Raw genomic sequence first — 23,306 nt, 5'->3', positions numbered from 1 at the left:
TTAGATAAGAAGTCCAGGTTGTCAAACAGGAGGTCCAGGCATCCATTGCCGCCCTGCCCAACTACACCTCCTCTAGACCCTCTCCCCCTAAGAAGAGAAGGATTCAGGAGTTAGATTCAGACGTGTTTTCCACTGAGGCCAGTAGTTCTGCCTCAGACGATTTTGAAGAGAGAGCATCCTTAGGCTCCGTCAAAAAATGGAGACTGGTAGATATTATTTCTTATCAGACAACTTGGAGGAGTTACTTGATTCCGTTAGGAGCACTATGGGGCTAGAAGAGGTTGAGGTTCCCTGTTCTGTTCAGGATGAAATGTTTAGGGGACTTAAATCAAAAAAGCAAACTGGATTTCCAGTTCATGAGGTCATTAGAGATCTCATTCGCCAGGAATGGGAAGCCCCGGAAAACAGTCTCACAACCCCTTTGGAATTAAAACATAGATTTCCGCTGGATGGTGAAGAATTTGAGTGAGACAATCCTAAGGTAGATATCCAGGTGGCAAGGGTAGTGAGGAAAACCTCGCTCCCCTTTGAAAACTCATCCCAATTAAAGGACCCCTTGGATCGTAAAATGGAAAGTGTCCTTAAAAAATCATGGGAAACCTCTTCTGCCTCTCTCAAGGTCAATATCTCTACAACTTGTATGGCCAGATCCCTCTTCAAGTGGCTAGCCCAACTGGAGGAACATCTGTCCCGGGCCACATCTATAGAAAACCTGCTAGATTTCATTCCCCTTCTTCAAAAAGCCACGGGCTTCTTGGCTGACACCTCGGCTGAGTCATCCCGAATCGCGGCCAGAGCAGCTGTTTTATCCAATACCGCTCACCACGCACTGTGGCTCAAAACGTGGATTGGAGATGTCACTTCTATGGTAAAACTCTGATACATCCCCTTTCAGGGGAAATATGCATTCGGGCCAGCCCTGGATGATATCCTGGAAAAGGCCTCGGACAGAAAGAAAGCCCTTCCTGAGCAGAAACAAGCTAAGAAGAGTTCCTTTCGCCCTCCTCAGAATCATCCCTCCCAATATAAGGAGAAGGGAAAATCTGGGCACTGGGGCTACCCTAAAGGAGGCAAGGGCCGTAACATCCTTGTACCTCAGCAACAGCACCAGCAGAAGGAGAGGCAATGACTTTATCTGTGTCGTGGGGTGTCTCTCGGGTTTCTTTCCCCAGTGGCAGGCAATATCTTCATGCCAGTGGATCCTCAATACCATCAAAGAGGGTCTGCTCATGAAATTCAAGACTCGTCCCCCTCAGGTCCTACGGGTCACTTCCCTTCCTTCTCGGAGAGCTCAGGACCTGTTATCAGTCAGTCTACATGACCTTCTGAACTCCATAGTAATATTTCCAGTCCCCCCGGCAGGGAAGGGACTGGTCATTACTCAAAACTATTTCTAATACAGAAACCTTTGGGGATCCCACGCATCATAATCAACCTGAAGTCCCTGAACCATCACATCAAGTACAGACTATTCAAGATAGAATCCATAAGATTAATTATCCCACTAATAGGGAAAGACTATGTGATGGCAACTATAAATTTAAAGAACGCTTATTACATCCATCCATCCCACAGGAAGTTCCTACGCTTCGCAATCTCCCGGGACAATATGACGAAACACTACCAGTACAACGTACTGCCATTCGGCATTTCTTCAGCACCTCGGGTGTTTACGAAGATTATGGCCGAAGTCATTGCGCTCATTCAAAAACAGGGTGTCTGTATAATCCCATACCTGGACGACATGTTGATCGTAGCCACTTCGGTGGTGACCCTCAATCTTCATGTGTTCAGAACCTTAGAAACCCTCCACTCTTTAGGATGGATTCTAAACCCCAATAAATCCGAGCTCCTTCCTTCATCAAGGAGAAGATTCCTGGGTGTGCTACTAGACTCCAACAAACAAACTTCTTTTCTTCCGCTGGAAGCTCTCAGAACCAAGGTTTCGATTTTTAGACACCAGGAAAACCCAACCTTGAGAACGGCCATGTCATTATTGGGGTCGATGACCGATTGTATCCAGTCGGTATCATGGGCTCAGGCCCACTCAAGGCTCCTTCAGGATCATATCCTGATACAGATGGCGGGACTCGCTAAACAAACGGACCAGGACCCCCGGTCGGGTAAAGGCTTCTCTTTCTTGGTGGCTAAGCTCCCAGAATCTTCAGAGTGGGATCTCTTGGACCCAAGATCCTGTAATTACTACTGATGCCAGCATACAAGGCTGGGGGACCATGGTGGCTCACACTCCTTTTCAGAGCAAATGGAGTTATGAGATGAGTATCAAATCCTCCAACTTCAGGGAGTTAAAAGCAGTAGAAGATGCGTTCAGAGCCACAGTCAACCTGGTCCAGGGGGCTCACATCAAAATACTCTCGGACAATATGACTACAGTCGTCTTCCTTCGTCATCAAGGAGGCACAAAGGTAGACAGTCTGAAACAAGTCGCGGGTCGAATATTCTTCTGAGCAGAACATCATCTATCACTTTCGGCAGTTCACCTGAAGGGCTCAGACAACACACAAGCAGACTTTCTAAGCAGGAAAGACATCCATCCAGGAGAATGGAGCCTGAATCTTCAAGTGTTCCAGTCACTGGTATCAAAATGGGGTCTCCCCGACGTGGATCTCTTTACCAGTCACCTAAACACAAAAGTTCCTCTCTCCTCACTGGACCAAAGAGACAATGCCATAGAATTGGACGCATTAGCTCATCCCTGGCACTTCAAACTGGTTTATGCATTTCCTCCAATTCCCCTGCTGTCAAAAACTATCCAGAAAATCCGGTTAGAGAAAGTTGCCACAATTCTGGTGACCCAAGAGGCCCTGGATCGGAGGCATCACAGAACTCTGCCTGGACGGTCCAATGATACTTACACCGGTCAACAACCTTCTCTCACAGGCCCACTATTCCACCCAAATCCTCAGTGGCTAAACCTTGCAGCCTGGTTACTGAAGCCAAGATCCTAAGATCCAAAGGTCTTTCAGAGAAAGTCATAAGAACTCTTCAGCAAAGTAGGAAAGCATTAACCAATGCCATATACGGCAAGATATGGAAAAAATTTCTATCTTCGAGCCACTATCCTCCAGCACGATATAATCTCTCTCATAAGACCTCCTTTTTAATAGCCATCACTTCAGCTCGAAGAGTGAGAGAACTGCAGGCTCTCTCTATCAGAGATCCCTACATGAATGTGACTGAGAATAGAATTACACTTCGCCTGGATCCTTCATTTCTCCCGAAGGTGGTCTCAGATTTTCATCGCTCTCAGGTGGTCTTCCTTCCCACCTTCTGCCAGAACCCTACTAATTCAAAGGAAGCAGAGTTTCATCTCCTAGATGTCCGCAGAGTTGTTCTTCACTATTTTCAACAAACTGAGTCTTGGAGACTAGACCAGAATCTCTTTATCCAACACTCAGGGCATAACAGAGGAAGGAAGGCAGCTAAATCCACTATAACAAACTGGATTAAGAAGGCAATCAGTGAAGCCTACATCAACCAACAGCTAGCTCCTCCGATTGTTCTGAAGGCACATTCTACCAGATCTATATCAGCTTCCTAGGCCGAAACAGTGGGCGCATCTTCAGAGCAGATCTGCAAGGCAGCTATATGGTCTTCCCTTCACACATTCTCCAAATATTATAGATTAGATCGGTCATCTAATAGGGATTTAGTCTTTGGTAGGAAAATCCTCCAAGCTATTGTCCCTCCCAAATGAAATATCGTTGGTATTCCTCTAATGCTGTCTTGGAAGGCGTTTAGAGAAAATAGAATTAGTCCTTACTAGGGTTGAGCGAGTATGTGCTGTCCTAGCATGCTCGGGCCGAGCTCCGAGTATTTACAGCTGCTCGGTGATGAGGTTAAATCGCTCCCGTGTGCATGATTTGCAACTGTTTGACAGCTTTATTACATGTAAGGAATGTGTAAGAAATAGACATTCCTCCCATGTAATAAAGTTGTCAAACAAACAAATCATGCACACGGGAACGATTCAAACATAACACCGAGCAGCTGTAAATACTCGGAGCTCGGCCCGAGCATACTCGGCGAAAGGGTTAATAGAACATACTCGCTCAACACTAGTCCTTACCGGTAATTCGTTTTCTAGGAGCCTCCCACGACAGCACAAATTTCCCTCCCTACGTGGTTCTTGGATTTCCATATAACTGTCCGGTAACCATTTCCAGGTGATCTTGGTAAACTCTGGTGATTGACGGTGCGAAGGGGCTTTTCACCTCTCTGTCCCCCAATAGGGCGTGGACGACATCCTCCAATGCTGTCATGGAAGGCTCCTAGAAAATGAATTACCGGTAAGGACTAATTCTATTTTCTCCACTCATGGTTATTGGTTGGGTGAAGCCATTTATTGTCAAACTACTGTGTTTTCTCTTTTAAAATCTTAATGACAACCAAAAACATCCAAATGACCCTGATCAAAAGTTCACATACCCTGGTGATTTTGGACTGATAACATGCTCAGAATTTAACACAAATGGGTTTGAATGGCTACTAAAGGTAACATCCTCACCTGTGACCTGTTTGCTTGTAATCAGTATGTGTGCATAAAAGCTGAGTGAGTTTCTGAGATTCAGAAAGACTCTTGCATCTTTCATCCAGCCACTGACGTTTCTGGATTGTGAGTCATGGGAAAAGCAAAAGAATTGTCAAGGGATCTATGGGAAAAGGTAGTTGAACTGAATAACACAGGAAATGGAGACAAAAAGATATCCAAGGAATTGATACCAGTCAGCAGTGTTCAAACTGTAATTAACAAATGGAAAATCAAGGGCTCTGTTAAAACCAAACCACGGTCAGGTAGACCAACAAGGATTTCGGCCACAACGGCCAGGAAAATTGTTCGGGATGCAAAGAAAAACCCACAAATAACAACAGCTGAAATTCACGACTCTCTGAAAACTAGCGGTGTGGCTGTTTCAAGATGCACAATAAGGAGGCACTTGAAGAAAAATGGGCTGCATGGTCGAGTCGCCAGAAGAAAGCCATTACTGCACAAATGCCACAAAGTATCTCGCCTACAATACGCCAAACAGCACAGAGACAAGCCTCAAAACTTCTGGAACAAGGTAATTTGGAGTGATGAGACCAAAATCTAACTTTTTGGCCACAACCATAAACGTTACATTTGGAGAGAGGTCAACAAGGCCTATGATGAAAGGAACACCATTCCTACTGTAAAGCACGGAGGTAGGTCGCTCATGTTTTGGAGATGTGTGAGCTACAAAGGCACAGGAAACTTGGTAAAAGTTGAAGGAAAGATGAATGAAGCACATTATCAGCAAATACTGTAGGCAAATTTGCACTCATCAGCCCGGAAGCTGTGCATGGGACATACTTGCACGTTCCAGCATGACAACGATCCAAAACACAAGGCCAAGTTGACCTGTAATTGGCTACAGCAGAACAAAGTGAAGGTTCTGGAGTGACCATCTCAGTCTCCTGACCTCAGTATCATTGAGCCACTCTGGGGAAATCTCAAGCATGCAGTTCATGCTAGACAGCCCAGGAATTTACAAGAACTGGAGGCTTTTTGCCAAGAAGAGTGGGCAGCTTTACCATCTGAGAAAATAAAGAACCTCTTCCACAGCTACTACAAAAAAACTTCAAGCTGTCATTGATGTTAGAGGAAGCAATACATGGTATTAAGAACTGGGGTATGTGAACTTTTGATCAGGGTCATTTGGATGTTTTTGGTTGTTATTAAGATTTAAAAAGAGAAAACACAGTAATTTGATGATAAATGGCTTCACCCAACCAATAACCATGAGTGGGAAAAACAGGTTGTTTTATCATCATTCATATTCTCTGAAACAAGGCCACGAAAGCAAAAATTCTGCCGGGGTATGTAAACTTTTGAGCACAACTGTATATCTGTGTGTATATATATATGTGTATATATACATACAGTACAGACCAAAAGTTTGGACACACCTTCTCATTTAAAGATTTTTCTGTATTTTCATGACTATGAAAATTGTACATTCACACTGAAGGCATCAAAACTATGAATTAGCACATGTGGAATTATAACAAAAAAGTGTGAAACAACTGAAAATATGTCTTATATTCTAGGTTCTTCAAAGTAGCCACCTTTTGCTTTGATGACTGCTTTGCACACTCTTGGCATTCTCTTGAAGAGCTTCAAGAGGTAGTCACCGGAAATGGTCTTCCAACAATCTTGAAGGAGTTCCCAGAGATGCTTAGCACTTGTGGGCCCTTTTGCCTTCACTCTGCGGTCCAGCTCACCCCAAACCATCTCGATTGGGTTCAGGTCTGGTGACTGTGGAGGACAGGTCATCTGGCTTAGCACCCCATCACTCTCCTTCTTGGTCAAATAGCCCTTACACAGCCTGGAGGTGTGTTTGGGGTCATTGCCCTGTTGAAAAATAAATGATGGTCCAACTAAACGCAAACCGGATGGAATAGCATGCCACTGCAAGATGCTGTGGTAGTCATGCTGGTTCAGTATGCCTTAAATTTTAAATAAATCCCCAACAGTGTCACCAGCAAAGCACCCCCACACCATCACACCTCCTCCTCCATGCTTCACAGTGGGAACCAGGCATGTAGAGTCCATTCGTTCACCTTTTCGGCATCGCACAAAGACACGGTGGTTGGAACCAAAGATCCTCAGACCAAAGCACAGATTTCCACTGGTCTAATGTCTCTTCTGCTTGTTGCCTGTCCTTAGCAGTGGTTTCCTAGCAGCTATTTTACCATGAAGGCCTGCTGTACAAAGTCTCCTCTTAACAGTTGTTGAAGAGATGTGTCTGCTGCTAGAACTCTGTGTGGCATTGACCTGGTCTCTAATCTGAGCTGCTGTTAACCTGCAATTTCTGAGGCTGTTGACTTGGATAAACTTATCCTCAGAAGCAGAGGTGACTCTTGGTCTTCCTTTCCTGGGGCGGTCCTCATGTGAGCCAGTTTCTTTGTAGCGCTTGATGGTTTTTGCAACTGCACTTGGGGACACTTTCAAAGTTTTCCCAATTTTTCGGACTGACTGACCTTCATTTATTAAAGTAATGATGGCCACTCGTTTTTCTTTACTTAGCTGTTTTTTTCTTGCCATAATACAAATTCTAACAGTCTATTCAGTAGGACTATCAGCTGTGTATCCACCAGACTTCTGCACAACACAACTGATGGTCCCAACCCCTTTTATAAGGCAAGAAATACCACTTATTAAACCTGACAGGGCACACCTGTGAAGTGAAAACCATTTCCGGTGACTACCTCTTGAAGCTCATCAAGAGAATGCCAAGAGTGTGCAAAACAGTCATCAAAGCAAAAGGTGGCTACTTTGAAGAACCTAGAATATAAGACATATTTTCAGTTGTTTCATACTTTTTTGTTAAGTATATAATTCCACATGTGTTAATTCATAGTTTTGATGCCTTCAGTGTGAATGTACAATTTTCATAGTCATGAAAATGCTGAAAAATCTTTAAATGAGAAGGTGTGTCCAAACTTTTGGTCTGTACTGTATATATACACATATATACAGCTCTGGCAAAAAATTAACAGACCACTGCAAAATCTTCATTTTATCTGACTTTTCTCTTTATAGGTATATTTTTGAGTAAAATATACATTGTTTTATTCTATAAGCTAAAAATGTTGTATTTATTTGCAGCAAATGAGAAATCATCAAAATAATAAAAAAGAAACAGTGCTTTCAGACCTCAAATAATGCAAAGAAAACAAGTTTTTATTCATTTAGAAACAACAATACTCATGTTTTAACTCAGGAAGAGTTTAGAATCATTATTTTTTGGAATAACCATGATTCGTAATCACAGCTTTCATGCGTCTTGGCATGCTTTCCACCAGTCTTTTACACTACTTTTGGGTGACCTTATGCCTCTCCTGGCACAAAAATTTAAGCAGTTCTTCTTTTTTTGATGGCTTGTGACTTTCCATCTTCCTCTTGATTACATTCCAGCGGTTTTCAATGCGGTTCAGGTCTGGAGATTAGGCTGGCCATGACAGGGTCTTGATGTGGTGCTCCTTCATCCACACATTGCTTGACCTAGCTGTGTGGCATGGGGCATTGTCCTGCTGGAAAAAAAAACAGTCCTCAGAGTTGGGGAACATTGCCTGAGCAGAAAAAAGCAAGTGTTTTTCAAGGATAACCTTGTATGCTTCTTCTTTCATACAGAGGAGAAAAAAAGTATTTAGTCAGCCACCAATTGTGCAAGTTCTCCCACGTAAAAAGATAAGAGGTCTGTAATTGACATCATAGGTAGACCTCAACTATGAGAGACAAACTGAGAAAACAAATCCTGAAAATCACATTATCTGATCTGGAAAGAATTTTTTTTTCAAATTTTGGTGGAAAATAAGTATTTGGTCAATTACAAACAAGCAAGATTTTTGGCTCTCACAGACCTGTAACTTCTTTTTTAAGAGGCTCCTCTGTACTCCACTCATTACCTGTAGTACTGGCACCTGTTTGAACTTGTTAGCAGTATAAAAGACACCTGTCCGCAACCTCAAACAGTCACTCCAAACTCCACTGTGAAGCACCAAAGAGCTTTCGAAGGACACCAGAAACAAAATTGTAGCCCTACACCAGGCTGGGAAGACTGAATCTGCGATAGGCAAACAGCTTGGTGTGAAGAAATACACTGTGGGAGCAATAATTAGAAAATGGAAGACATACAAGACCACTGATAATCTCCATCGATCTGGGACTTCACACAAGATCTCACCCCGTGGGGTCAAAATGATCTCAAGAACGGTGAATAAAAAAAAAACAGAACCACACGGGGGGACCTAGTGAATGACCTGCAGAGAGCTGGGACCAATGTTAAACAGGCTACCATCAGTAACACACTACGCCGCCAGGGACTCCGGATCCTGCAGTGCCAGACATGTACCCCTGCTTAAATCATTACATGTCTGGGCCCTAGTGAAGTTTGCTAGAGAGCATTTGGATGGTCCAGAAGAGTATTGGGAGAATGTCATATGGTCAGATGAAACCAAAGAAGAACTGTTTGGTAGAAACCCAACTCGTCGTGTTTGGAGGAGAAAGAATGCTGAGTTGCATGCAAAGAACACCATACCTACTGTGAAGTATGGGGGGTGGCAACATCATGCTTTGGGGCTGTTTCTCTGCCAAGGGACTAAGACGACTGATCCGTGTACATGAAAGAACGAATGGGGCCAGGTATCGGGAGATTTTGAGTGCAAACCTCCTTCCATCAGCAAGGGCATTGAATATGAAACGTGGCTGGGTCTTAAAGCATGACAATGATCCCAAACACACCGCCAGGGCAACGTAGGAGTGGCTTCGTAAGAAGCATTTCAAGGTCCTGGAGTGGCCTTGCTAGTCTCCAGATCTAAACCCTATAGGAAACCTTTGGAGGGATTTGAAAGTCTGTGTTGCCCAGCGACAGCCCCAAAACATCACTGCTTTAGGGGGGATCTGCATGGAGGAATGGGTCAACATACCAGCAACAGTGTGTGCCAACCTTGTGAAGACTTAGAGAAAACGTTTGACCTCTGTCATTGCCAACAAAGGATTTGTAACAAAGTATTGAGATGAAGTTTTGTATTTGACCAAATACTTATTTTCCACCAAAATTTGAAAAAAAAAATTCATTCCAAATCAGACAATGTGATTTTCAGGATTTGTTTTCTTATTTTGTCTCTCATAGTTGAGGTTTGCCTATGATGTCAATTACAGGCCTCTCTCATCTCTTTAAGTGGGAGAACTTGCACAATTGGTGGCTGACTAAATACTTTTTTTTTCCACACTATACGTCCTTCGCAAAGATTAACCTGCCCAATTCCAGCCTTGCTGAAGTATCCCCAGATCATCACTGATCCTCCACCAAATTTCACAGTGGGTGCAAGACACTGTGGCTTGTATGCCTCTCCAGGTCTCCGTCTAACCATTAGACGACCAGGTGTTGGCAAAGCTGAAAATTAGACTCATCAGAGAAGATTACCTTACTCAAGTCCTCTATGGTCCAATGCTTATGGTCTTTGGCAAACTTCAGCCTGGCTCTCCTTTGCTTCTTATTGATGAAAGGCTTTTTTTCTAGCTTTACATGACTTGAGGTCTGCCTCTAAAAGCCTGTTACGCACTGTTCTTGCCGTGCACTTCACCCCAGCTGCCATTTGCCATTCCTTTTGTAGGTCACTTGATGTAATCCTGCGGTTGCTGAGTGACATTTGAATAAGATTACGGTCATCCCGGTCAGTGGAGAGTCGCTTTCGCCCTCTGCCGGTCTGTAGCTTTGTTGTCCCCAATGTCTGCTGCTTGACCTTGTTGTAATGGACTGCCATCTTCGAAATTTTAAGGATGGAGGCAACATGATGCTCACTGTATCCCTCTGCTAGTAAAGCCAGAATTGAGCCCTTCTTTTCCTCACTCAAGACTTTTCTTTTCAACTCCTTTGGCATGGTTAAAAGTTATTTTTTCATTCAAATTACTTTTGGGCTATTCCTAGCACTTGTTTTGCCATCCAGCTTACAAGAGGATTGTGGAGACCACAACAGTGTTTTTATACTTTCCCTTGTTACATAAAATTTGGTTCTGGTGATAACCTAATCAGAAGCACATTAAGTAGAATGAGGTGCACTTTGGTTGGAATTCAACTGGCACTGGAATGGAATGGCTGTCAGACATGTAGAGATGGTGATTTTTACAAAATTGTGCAGTGGTCTCTTAATATGCATATATGAGTAAACCCGTAAAGAACATCAGTATATGAAGATGTATCATGAATATATGAAGCAAGTATGTACCACTAGATCAATAAAGTGCCACAGTGCTAATACAGATAGTACTCAGGCGAGTATAGTAGTGCAAAAAGAAAAAAACATGTGGCTATTAGCACTGCGGCACTTTATGGATCTAGTGGTACATACTTGCTTCATATATTCATGATACATCTACATATACTGGATGTTTACTCATATATGCATGGATGCATTTCATTATATACTGTATATTATATACTTTACATAAGATATTAATACCTGCATCCTTTTGCACTGATGCATCTTTTCTAACTATTGTAATAGGCTTCAACTATAGGAAATAACATTATATATGAACATGATAGTGTTTTTGCATAATGTTCCCCACACCATCGATGTATGTTTTTAAATGATTTTTTGTGGCAATTTCTCCCTTGTCTTTTAATTATATTGAATAAAGTTTATTATTTTGGCAGCACGGTGGCTCAGTGATTAGTACTGCAGCCTTGCAGCTCTGGGGTCCTGGGTTCAAATCCCACCAAGGACAACATCTGCAAGGAGTTTGTATGTTCTCCTCATGTTTGCGTGGATTTCCTCTGGGTTCTCCGGTTTCCTCCCACATTCCAAAGACCTACAGATAGGGAATATGAATTGTGAGCTCCAATGGGGACAGTGCCGATAATGTCTGTAAAGCGCTGTGGAAATAATGGCGCTATGTACGTGGATTAAATAAATAAAAATGTAGTAGATTTCAGAATTTGGATTTTGTATTTCTCAATAGGTTTCTAGACTGCTATTGATACATTATCAAATTATATGTATATGTATTTAATTCACATATGTTTGCAACAAGTTATAACAGCCAAAAGGTGCTCTACTTAAAGGAAATCTGCCACCTAATCTTAGAGCAGCATGATGTAGGGGAAAAGACCCTGATTCAAGCAGTTTGTTACTTAGGCGGTGTGCCCACTATGTGTTTTTCAAGCGTTTTTGCCGCGGAATTTCCGCAGCAAAAACGCTTGGTAATACGTACCCCATGGTCCCCAATGATAATCCGCATGTGCTGTGCTCATGCTGCTTTAATTTCCGCTGCGGATTATCATTGCGGAAAAATCCGCAGCATGTCCATTATTTTTGCGGAAACCCGACGTAATTGCCGCCATTGACAGGCATTGAATCGCATAATATCCGCATGACTACATGTGCACATGCGGATATTAAGCGATTCAATGTGCAGATGGTACCCGGGTCTGGAGAAGAGGAGACTCTTCTCCAGACCCGTGTACCATAGTACCTGTTAAAAAAAAAGAAAAAAAGAATTTAAAAGAAAAAAATAAAAAATATACTCACCTTCCGATGGCCCACGGACGCCCCTCTCTGGTGCATCCTGGCTCCCCGGTGGCTCGCGATGGTGTAAAAGGACCTTCGCACAAGTTGATCACAGCATTGTGGGTGGGGGCAAGGGGGAGGTGAACGCAGATACTCACCTCTCCTGCTGGTGTCCAACGCTGTCTGCCGCGTCTCCTGGATGTTGCCATGATGACCCGATGTCGTCATAACAACATCAGGGTCACCAGACTGCAGGAAGATACTTTGGTCATGCGCAGTGCATGACCAAAGTATCTTCTCCCTCTGCAGCAGTGATCGCCTGTATAGCACAGGGAGCTGCTGCTGCTCTCTATTCTATACAGGCGATCTGAAAATAAAAAGTGAAAGTCCCATAGTGGGACAAGGTGTAGAAGTAAAAAAAAAGAATCAGAATGTGAAAAAAAAAAATTGTTAAAATATTTAAAAAAATGAAAAAAATAATCAAAAAAAAATAAAAATATATTGTACCCATAAATAAATATTATTGTGGGGAAAAAAAAAAAGATAAAAGTACCCATATATGGTATCGCCTCGTCCGGAACGTCCTGTCCTATAAAACTGTCCCACTAGTTAACCTCTTTAGTGATCACGGTAAAAAAAAGAAAACAAAGCAAAAAAACATGCTTTGTCATCATACCGCCAAACAAAAAATGCAATAAAACGCGAACAAAAAGATGAATGCAAATAAAAACGGTACCGCTGAAAACGTCATCTTGTCCCGCAAAAAACAAGCTGCCATACAGCTTCATTGGCCGAAAAATAAAAAAGTTATAGCTCTCAGAATAAAGCGATACAAAAAAATATTTTTTCTATAAAATAGTTTTTATTGTGTAAAAGCGCCAAAACATAAAAAAAGCAATAGAAATGTAGTACCACTGTAATCAATTTTACCACATGCGGAACAGTATATAAAAAAAAAAAAAACAATTCCGGAATTGTTTGTTTTTGTTTATTCTCCCTCCCAAAAATCGGAATAGAAAGCAATCAAAAAATGTCACGTGCCCAAAAATGGTACCAATAAAAACGTCAACTTGTCCCGCAAAACAGCAAGCTGTCCCATGAATCTGTCGACTGAAATACGGAAAAATTATAGCTCTCAAAATATGGCGATGCAAAAACTAGTCTTCGCAAAAAAAAAAGTCTTTTAGTGTGTGACACCTGTCAATCATAAAAACCCGATATTAATCTGGTATCACTGTAAACGCACCGACTCAAAGAATAAAGGGGTCTAATCACTTATACCGCACGAGGAACGGCGTAAAAAATAAACTCTAGGGTCAGGGTTGTACTACGGTTAGGGTTGTGCTAGAGTTAGGGTTAGAGTTAGGGTTGGGATTTTTTCACAAGTAAAGAAAATGATGACAACATGGCGACTAGTGAGCGCAAGTGTTCGCTACTTGAGTTTGCATCGGGTGCTCGGGTATGCACCAAGTATCGTGGGTGCTGGAGTGATATACTCAAGTCTCCGCCCCAAATGTTTTGCAGCTGTTGTACAGCCAAAAAAAACTCACGGGGATTGCCTGCCATGCACGAGCGATCCCTGCATATTGTTTTTTTTGGGGTGTCTAATAACTGTGAAACATGCAGGCAGGGACTCGATCATGTCACTTGAGCACCCGCAATACATGGTGCATACCTGAGTATCTGATGCAAACTCAAGTAGCGAGCACTTGCTCTCAAGACTAATGACAACTTATTCAATAAGATGACCTAATGTTATCAAGTTCTGTGTCGTACCTCTGGGTTCAAAATGTTCACTATACCCCTTGATAAAATCCTTGAGGGGTGTAGTTTCCAAAATGGGGTCACTTGTGGGGGGTTTCCACTGTTTAGGCACATCAGGACTTTCAAAAAGTCAAATGGCTCTCCTTCCCTTCCGAGCCCTGCCGTACGCCCAGACAGTGGTTTTCCTCCACATATGGGGTATCGGCGTGCTCAGGAGGAATTGCACAACAAATTGCATGGTGCAATTTCTCCTGTTACCTTTATGAAAATGCAAAATTGAAGGCTGAAAAACATTTTTGTTGCAAAAATGTGAACATTTTATAAAATAAAATTGGGTTCTAAATTAATATTTTTGTGAAAAAAGTTAAATGTTCATTGTTATCTTCCACATTCCAAAAAATCCTGTGAAGCACCTGAAGGTTTTGAGCACCTTGAGGGGTGCAGTTTTTAGAATGGTGTCACATTTGGGTATTTTCTGTCATAAATGCCCCTCAAAGTCACTTCAAATGTGATGTGGTCCCTAAAAAAATTGTTTTGTAAATTTTGTTGGAAAATTTAGAAATCGCTGGTCAACTTTTAACCTTTATAGCTCCCTATCAAAAAAAAATTTTGGTTCCAAAATTGTGCTGATTTAAAGTAGACATGATGGAAATGTTATTTATTAACTATTTTGTGTGACACATCTCTCCGATTTAAGGGCATAAAAATTCCAATTTTGAAAATTGCAAAATTCTCAGAATTTTTCCAAATTTCCCTTTTTTTCACAAATAAACGCAAGAGTTATAAATTTTATCACTATCATGAAGTACGTCACGAAAAAACAATCACAGAATCAGGGGGATCCGTTGAAGCATTCCAGAGTAATTACCTCATAAAGTGACAGTGGTCAGAATTGTAAAAATTGGCCCGGTCATTAATGTGCAAACCACCCTCGGAGGTAAAGGGGTTAATGTTGATGTTTATGGCTTACAGCCAATGAAAACACAAAAGTCATTATCTCAGTAAATTAGAATACTTTATAACACCAGCTTGAAAAATGATTTTAAAATCCGAAATTTTGGCCTGCTGAAATGTATGTTCAGTAAATGCTCTCAATACTTGGTCGGGGCTCCTTTTGCATCAATTACTGCATCAATGCGGCGTGGCATGGAAGCGATCAGCCTGTGCCACTGCTGAGGTGTTATGGAAGCCCAGGTTGCTTTGACAGCAGCCTTCAGCTCATCTGCATTGTTGGGTCTGGTGTCTCTCATCTTCCTCTTGACAATACCCCACAGATTCTGCATGGGGTTAAGGACAGGCGAGTTTGCTGGCCTATCAAGCACAGTGATACTGTTGTTTTTAAGCCAGGTAATGGTACTTTTGGCAGTGTGGACAGGTGCCAAGTCCTGCTGGAGAATGAAATTTCCATCTCCAAAAGCTTGTCGGCAGACGGGAGCATGAAGTGCTCTAAAATTTCCTGGTAGACAGCTGCGCTTGCTTTGGCCTTGATAAAACACAGTGGACCTACACCAGCAGATGACATGGCTCCCCAAACCATCACTGATTATGGACGCTTCTGATGTTGTCTATTGGTCATGAGTGGCTTGACACAAGGAATGCGACACTTGTAGCTCATGTCCTGGGTACGTCTGTGTGTGGTGGCTCTTGAAGCAATGACTCCAGCAGCAGTCCACTCCTTGTGAATCTCCCCCAAATTTTTGAATGGCCTTTTCTTAACAATCTTTTCAAGGCTGCGGTTATCCCGCTTGCTTGTGCACCTTTTTCTACCACACTTTTTCCTTCCACTCAACCTTCCATTAATATGCTTGGATACAGCACTCAATGATCAGCCAGCTTCTTTAGCAATGACCTTTTGTGGCTTACCCTCCTTGTGGAGTGTGTCAATGACTGCCTTCTGGACATCTGTCAAGTCAGCAGTCTTCCCCATGATTGTGTAGCCTACTGAAACAGACTAAGGGACCTTTTTAAAGGTGTAGGAATCCTTTGCAGGTGTTTTTTGTTAATTATTCTAATTTACTGAGATAATGACTTTTGTGTTTTCATTGGCTGTAAGCCATAATCATCACCATTAACAGAAATAAACACGTGAAATAGATCACTCTGTTTGTAATGACTCTATATAATATGAGTTTTACTTTTTGTATTGAAGAACTAAAATAAATTAACTTTTTGATGATCTAATTTTGTGAGAAACATCTGTAGTAGGATCAGACAATCTGCAGCATCAAAAACTCACAAAATACTCATCATGGGAACGTAGCCCTAAAGCCTAAAAAAACACAATTCCCCTGTATGTTCCATATTTTTTTTTCTGCAATACAGTGCCAGATAAACTATACTTTTTTATTTAGTGCTAGCTTTTTATGGCCTATATCATGGCTCTGTATATTCCCCCGTCCTGCACTGGACTCTTTGGAATTTTTTTTTTTTTTACCCCTTTTTTTTCTTTTTTTTTTTTTTGTTAATATATTTTTTGAGTGTATGTGTGTAAGAACTTTAAGCTGCGTAGTTAAAAGCTGCATAATTAAAGACACTCTCATTGAGAATGAGAATCCTTTGAGTAACACCCCCTTGGTGGAGAGTATAAAAAATAAAATAAAACCAGATAAAAAGACTCATATCCATAAAACCGTTTTTATATTTAAAAAAAAAAAATACTTGTGGGAACAGTGGAAATAAAATAATAGGAAATATTGGCCTCTCTTGACCTGGTGTCATCTTTAATAGTAGTATTAATATTTTGGGATCAATGAGACTTTGATTTCTGACTTTTGGAAGAATGAACAAAAAAAAAGCACTGGTCTCACTTGTGTTTCGTTTACTTTTGTTTTTTACGGAGTGTAATATAAATGACATGGTAATTTTATTCTACAGTTCAGTATGATAATACATTTTTGGTTACTGCTGCTGTGTAATAAAAATCTTTTTTTTCCCCCACAGTGCTATATGAGGAGCTTGGATTTTTTTTCCCTCAGGATAAGTTGATATTTTCACTTATACAATTTTTTTGTGACTACAACTTTTTGTAAAATAATTTTTTATTCCATATTTTGAGTGGCAGGGTGACAAGGAAAAACAAAACATTTTTAGCATATGCAAGTTTTGTTCTTGTTTTTATTTTGTATCTTACGGCTTTTACCATACTGGTTAAATAGTGATGACTGCATAGATCAGGTTATTCCGGACACATCAATTCCAATTTTTTTGTACTTTTTATTTTTTTTACTTAAGTAGGTTTCTCCCATTTTTGTAAGCCAAAACCAGAAGTGGGTACAAAATAGGGTGGAATTGTAAATGGTTTTATTATAGATCACTTCTGGTTTTGGCTTGGAAATACTGATGAAAGGCTAACCTGTGATTAGGGCCTTAGAGCCCGTAGTTACAGAATGGAAAGCATGTTATACAATTCTATTTGTGTTGTATCGATTCTACATTAGAATTAGATATTTGACTTTGTATCTCTATGTATAATACTCACACTTATATTCATTTTCAGAAATTGTTAGAGTGCAAACTCAGAGACGAAGACGAGAAGAACTTCCACATGACTGTTCAGCTGAAAATATAGCTAATAGTAAAGCTCTGTCTGTCAGTGGTTTTAATCCAGTTTCCAACAGTAAACAAGATGAAAAAGAAAATCTAGTTTTGTTGTCCGAAGGCTGTACTAAGTCTCCTGGAGAGGAATCTGCATCTTGTGCTTATCATGATGTACCTGAGAGTCAAGATATACAAAGCAATACCCAACCTACGAAGGAGCGTAAGCGAGTAAGAATAGCAGAAGACCTAAATGACCCTCATACATTAAGTAACAAAGACATAACATCTACCTCCCCAAGGTCAGTGCAGCCTACAGTTCTTGAACGCAGCGATCAAGAAGGACCTAGGTCTTTTATCTGTCGTTTACTGAACTATGCTCTCCGACTCCTTCTGTTTTTCTTAAACTTTGCATGGTATCTTTTTCCTAGTTTTCGGCTTTCTCAGCTTAAAATTTTCAGCCCTTTCAAAAAAAATTAATGGGTGCATCTTTTTTTTTTTAAGGGAAAAAAAGTTTGAGTATTTTAACTTTTTTTAAAATGTGATTTGTAATTTAATATTAATAGAAAACAATGTTAATTCAGCACTGACATTTCAGTATTAGTAATGGCTGTTTTTGCTTTAAATGCCTAGTAACATGTACTTATTCAATAAGCTAACTTTGTGTTTGTGTGTGCCATTTTTCCCTTCAATAAATTAAGTTATCAATGCTGAAATGTTTACTTCTGTGTATTCTAAATTTTACAAATATGTAATGACACAAAACTTGAACATTCAAGAGAAACCATTATATAAGGTTTTATTATATAAAATGATTAAATAAAAGCATTATCGGCCAATAGAGAAAGCAGAAAAATCCAGCTCGCAGATAAAGTCCAAAAAAGTGCATTTTATTTTCCAAGGTACATGCAGCAAAGATTAAAATTGATACAATCCAAGTGGATGGTATCTTGACAAAGAGCGCTTGCCTCTCGAAATGCGTTGAAAGATGCCTGCATTCTCTTTTTTGTGAATACACAATTTTAATCTTTGCTTCATGTACCTTGGAAAATAAAATGCAGTTTTTTGGACTTTATCTGCGAGCTGGATTTTTCTGCTTTCTCTGTTGGATGTTGCGCACTGCCCAGGTGCTATCCGTGCTCCAGACATGTGGAACTGCAGGTGGTGAGCTGGATTTACTTCTGTGCTTATAAGCCAATGCCTATCAATCTATTTCATAGCAGGGTCCAAAACTAGCTAAATGAATTGACCTCTTGGATCCTGAGCTTCTGTTTGAGACTCTAATCTCATACTTATTCCCTGGGAACAATATATCACATTTGATAATGTGTTCACTCTGAATGAAGGAAAGTGTCTCAATTGGCTCACGTTAACTGAAAGTCTCAAAAATTGTTTCTCTTTCAAGCGACCAAATAAACTTGATAAAACGTTGATAAATGTTGTGCATGTGTGTTTGAAATGTACATTAAAGGGGTTGTACCACGAACAAAAGTATATTTTATTCAACAGAAAAATGTTCCTGTCCCAAGATAATCTTATAAATGTGCATGTGTTATGTACCGTGTAATGGCCGTGTCTGACAGTGCAGGAGCGTGGTCTGATCATACACAGTTGATGATATTTTAATCTTGTGAGAAGCACCTGTGTGTACAGTACAGACCAAAAGTTTGGACACACCTTCACATTTAAAGATTTTTCTGTATTTTCATGACTATGAAAATTGTACTTTCACACTGAAGGCATCAAAACTATGAATTAACACATGTGGAATTATATACTTAACAAAAAAGTAGTGTGAAACAACTGAAAATATGTCTTATATTCTAGGTTCTTCAAAGTAGCCACCTTTTGCTTGATAACTGCTTTGCACACTCTTGGCATTCTCTTGATGAGCTTCAAGAGGTAGTCACCAGAAATGGTCTTCCAACAATCTTGAAGGAACCAGGTTTAACAAGTGGGATTTCTTGCCTTATAAATGGGGTTGGGACCATCAGTTGTGTTGTGCAAAAGTCTGGTGGATACACAGCTGATAGTCCTAGTGAATAGACTGTTAGAATTTGTATTATGGCAAGAAAAAAGCAGCTAAGTAAAGAAAAACGAGTGCCCATCATTACTTTAAGAAATGAAGGTCAGTCAGTCTGAAAAATTGGGAAAACTTTGAAAGTGTCCCCAAGTGCAGTTGAAAAAACCATGAAGCGCTACAAAGAAACTGTCTCACATGAGTACCGCCCCAGGAAAGGAAGACCAAGAGTCACCTCTGCTTCTGAGGATAAGTTTATCCGAGTCACTAGCCTCAGAAATTGCAGGTTAACAGCAGCTCAGATTAGAGACCAGGTTAATGCCACACAGAGTTCTAGCAGCAGACACATCTCTTCAACAACTGTTAAGAGGAGACTTTGTGCAGCAGGCTTTCATGGTAAAATAGCTGCAAGGAAATCACTGCTAAGGACAGGCAACAAGTAGAAGAGACTTATTTGGGCTAAAGAACACAAGGAATGGACATTAGACCAGTGGAAATCTGTGCTTTGGTCTGAGGAGTCCAAATTTGAGATCTTTGGTTCCAACCATCGTGTCTTTGTGCAACGCAGAAAAGGTGAACGGATGGATTCTACGTGCCTGGTTCCCACCGTGAAGCATGGAGGAGGAGGTGAGATGGTGTGGGGGTGCTTTGCTGGTGACACTGTTGGGGATTTATTTAAAATTTAAGGCATACTGAACCAGCATGGCTACCACAGCATCTTGCAGTGGCATGCTATTCCATCCGGTTTGCGTTTAGTTGGACCATCATTTATTTTTCAACAGGACAATGACCCCAAACACACCTCCAGGCTGTGTAAGGGCTATTTGACCAAGAGTGAGAGTGATGGGGTGCTACGCCAGATGACCTGGCCTCCACAGTCACAAGACCTGAACCCAATCGAGATGGTTTGGGGTGAGCTGGACCGCAGAGTGAAGGCAAAAGGGCCCACAAGTGCTAAGCATCTCTGGGAACTCCTTCAAGATTGTTGGAAGACCATTTCCGGTGACTACCTCTTGAAGCTCATCAAGAGAATGCCAAGAGTGTGCAAAGCAGTCATCAAAGCAAAAGGTGGCTACTTTGAAGAACCTAGAATATAAGACATATTCTCAGTTGTTTCACACTTTTTTGTTAAGTATATAATTCCACATGTGTTAATTCATTGTTTTGATGCCTTCAGTGTGAAAGTACAATTTTCATAGTCAAGAAAATACAGAAAAATCTTTAAATGAGAAAGTGTGTCCAAACTTTTGGTCTGCACAGTGTTTGTGTTTGTGTGTGTGTGTATGTATATATATATATATATATATATATATATATATATAGCCATAAAACATTGTATTGAGTCCATAGATCTTACCAGCTTATATACATATAAGATAAACATGGATTTCTCTGGAACAAGTCATCGGTTCACTTTGATATTTGTATCATTTTATACAGCTTTCTATGACCTAAATGCCAATATCAACTTCTTAGTAGGGTTGATCCAACTAATAGATTCCCTTTAAGCCCTTGATCTATGTTTGAAAAAATGGCCAAAAATACCAACTTTACCAATTATTTACATGCAGTGTTGTTTTCGACAATAAGGCAATTAGGTGGTGGTATAATTCTCAAGTTGCTATTATATAGTCTAAATGCAAGTGCTCCAATGACTTTCCGGTGGTATCTTTTTTTTACTTAATTGTGTTTAAAAGCAGTGATTTCTTTGGTTGCTGATGAGAAATCAAATTAAGGTGATAACTATATGCAGCCCCAGCAGAAGCTCTGTCCTAACATCTCTAGCCATGCATAATTTTTCAAGAGAAGTATTAAAATTAGAATGACTGTTTGCCTGTAGGTCATCTACTGGAGATTCAAGATTTGAAGTAACAAATGCTGATGAGGAGAAAAGCTTGCGAAAGTATGAGAGGAAATCAAGACCTAAAGCTCAACCTGTCCTTCATGTGTCATCAAAGCCACCCCCAGGAACACAATGTCCGCAGCAATAATACAGCTTTTGTCGTCATTTTGCCACATACAGATACTTAGAATTATAATTTACCATATACATACAGAGTAAGTTTTCTAACAAGGTAACATAAAAATAAGATTTCCCTCATTTAGGCTCACTTCCGGCTCAAACATGCATTGTTCGTTCTCTTTTGCTTATTTTTGACTAGAATTGAATTGTTTCCATATCATTTGCTAGCTATGCATCTGTTTATAAAATATTTCAGGTCTATATGGCAAAAGAACCTCAGAAGAGTAATACCTATTTTGCTTTCACTAGAATATTATTTCAGAATGATAACTTGTAGAATAGCTCACTTACTTTGGGATTACTATATAGTAAGCGTGAAATTTCTTTTTACATTTTAAAATATTTATCATCTTTAAGATGTAGAGAGCAATGCAGTCACTTATATAGAATTTCAGATCGGTGCGTGTCATATACTCGCACTCCACTGATCAGCTGTTATTAGCTCATGTGTTGGTCAGTTGTAAACATTGAACAGAGATGAACAACACAGCTCTATATAATAAATTCCTGTTCTGTTAGATAGGATAGGAGTTGTCCTGCAGTATCTGGCAGCAGTCGTTACACATTGTATGGAGCTGTTTGGTTTGCTCGATAAAGTTGATGTAAACACTGAACTAAGCTAATAACGATTTGTAATTATTTTATATGCCTTGAAAACTCCTTAAAATACTTATTTTTAAGCATCAAGCAAACATTAAATTTACCTAAATGTAATGAACTGTAATCTTGTTAGCTTTTTGATATGCAATCCTGGTTGTAAAACTGATTGCTAAAGTTTTTTCCAGTTTTATGTAATTAAAGTTGTAATCATTCTAGAATAAAAAAGTACTGAAAGTTTCTAATACATATGGTTTCTATTCTTTATTCCAAAATCTCTGCGCTGTCTCTGTAAAAATTCATTATTTGTTAAGGTTGAAATATGTTGTGATTATGAGCTACGTTCCTAATCAGCTGGGCAAAAAGCGTATAGTTCAATTTAGGTTGAGAACACACAGTAAAGTTGGTTGAACGTGGCTGAAACTTAGCCCATCCTGGGTGGCCAATGGCCTCATGATTTTAGAAATGCAGGTTGTCAGCCTCATCACCCTAAATTAAGAAGTAAAAGCAAAACTGGGAGAAGCTAAATTAAACATTAATGAAATTATTTGCAATGGCCTGAGTCATTCTAAATATAACTGCCTTGCGTTGGAAGATATTAAATATATTGTGGCAATCCATATATTTCTAATTACATATGCAAGGCAACACTGAGCAGATCCGCTACAAAAAAAATTGTGTACTTTTATGGGTTTTTTTTTTTTTTTTTCATCATAATATTTATTAATGGGTACATTATTTATATATATATATTTTTAATATTTTTACAATTATTTTTTTTTACTTTTATTCTTTCTCCCACTATGGGACTTTCACTTTTTTTATTCTGATCGCCTGTATAGCATAGGGATGGAGCAGGCTGTCAGCGCTGCAGATGCAGATGATACTTTGGTCATGCACTGCACATGACCAAAATATCTTCCTGCTGTCTGATGACCCGGATGTTGTCATAACGACATCGGGTCGTCATGGCAACATCCGGGAAGCCGCGGCAAACATTGCGAGTATTACGATCACCTCCCCTTGCCCCTGCAATGCTGCGATCGACATCTATCGCAACATTGCAAGGATTAATGTGCCGTGGAGCGGTGCGGGACTGCTCCCTGCACATCGCACCGGGTGTCAGCTGTGACAATCAGCTGACACCCGGTAACGATCGCGCCCGTACAGCCTGTGTGCGGGTGTGATCGCAAAGACGTACTAATACTTATCAGGCTCTTAAAGCCCAGGGCGCAGATACGTATTAGTACGTCATGGGCTTTAAAGGGGTTAATATCATATAATCCTATTGTAAGACATTTAATGTTTGCT

The 23,306-nt window shown here is 40.4% G+C and overlaps 1 protein-coding gene across 10 annotated transcripts in view; it reads left to right on the top strand.

Moving 5' to 3' along the window:
• The window catches only part of SPDL1 (spindle apparatus coiled-coil protein 1), a 466,199-nt gene extending 443,955 nt beyond the window's left edge, over positions 1 to 22,244 (top strand). For all 10 annotated transcript variants that reach the window (XM_073651106.1, XM_073651101.1, XM_073651105.1 and 7 more), the window contains 2 exons: positions 17,318 to 17,657; positions 21,216 to 22,244. In XM_073651106.1, the coding sequence (XP_073507207.1) occupies positions 17,318 to 17,657; positions 21,216 to 21,366 (491 nt within the window). In that variant the 3' untranslated portion in view covers positions 21,367 to 22,244. The remainder of the gene's footprint in view (positions 1 to 17,317; positions 17,658 to 21,215) is intronic.
• The last annotated feature ends 1,062 nt before the right edge of the window (positions 22,245 to 23,306 follow it).

This window comes from Phyllobates terribilis, unplaced genomic scaffold (genome assembly GCF_046119375.1).
Source record: "Phyllobates terribilis strain yellow unplaced genomic scaffold, ASM4611937v1 Scaffold_11__3_contigs__length_659146591, whole genome shotgun sequence".
Classification (NCBI taxonomy): domain Eukaryota; kingdom Metazoa; phylum Chordata; class Amphibia; order Anura; family Dendrobatidae; genus Phyllobates; species Phyllobates terribilis.
Note: the sequence above shows the minus strand (reverse complement) of the source record. Positions and strands in the feature narration are given on the sequence as shown.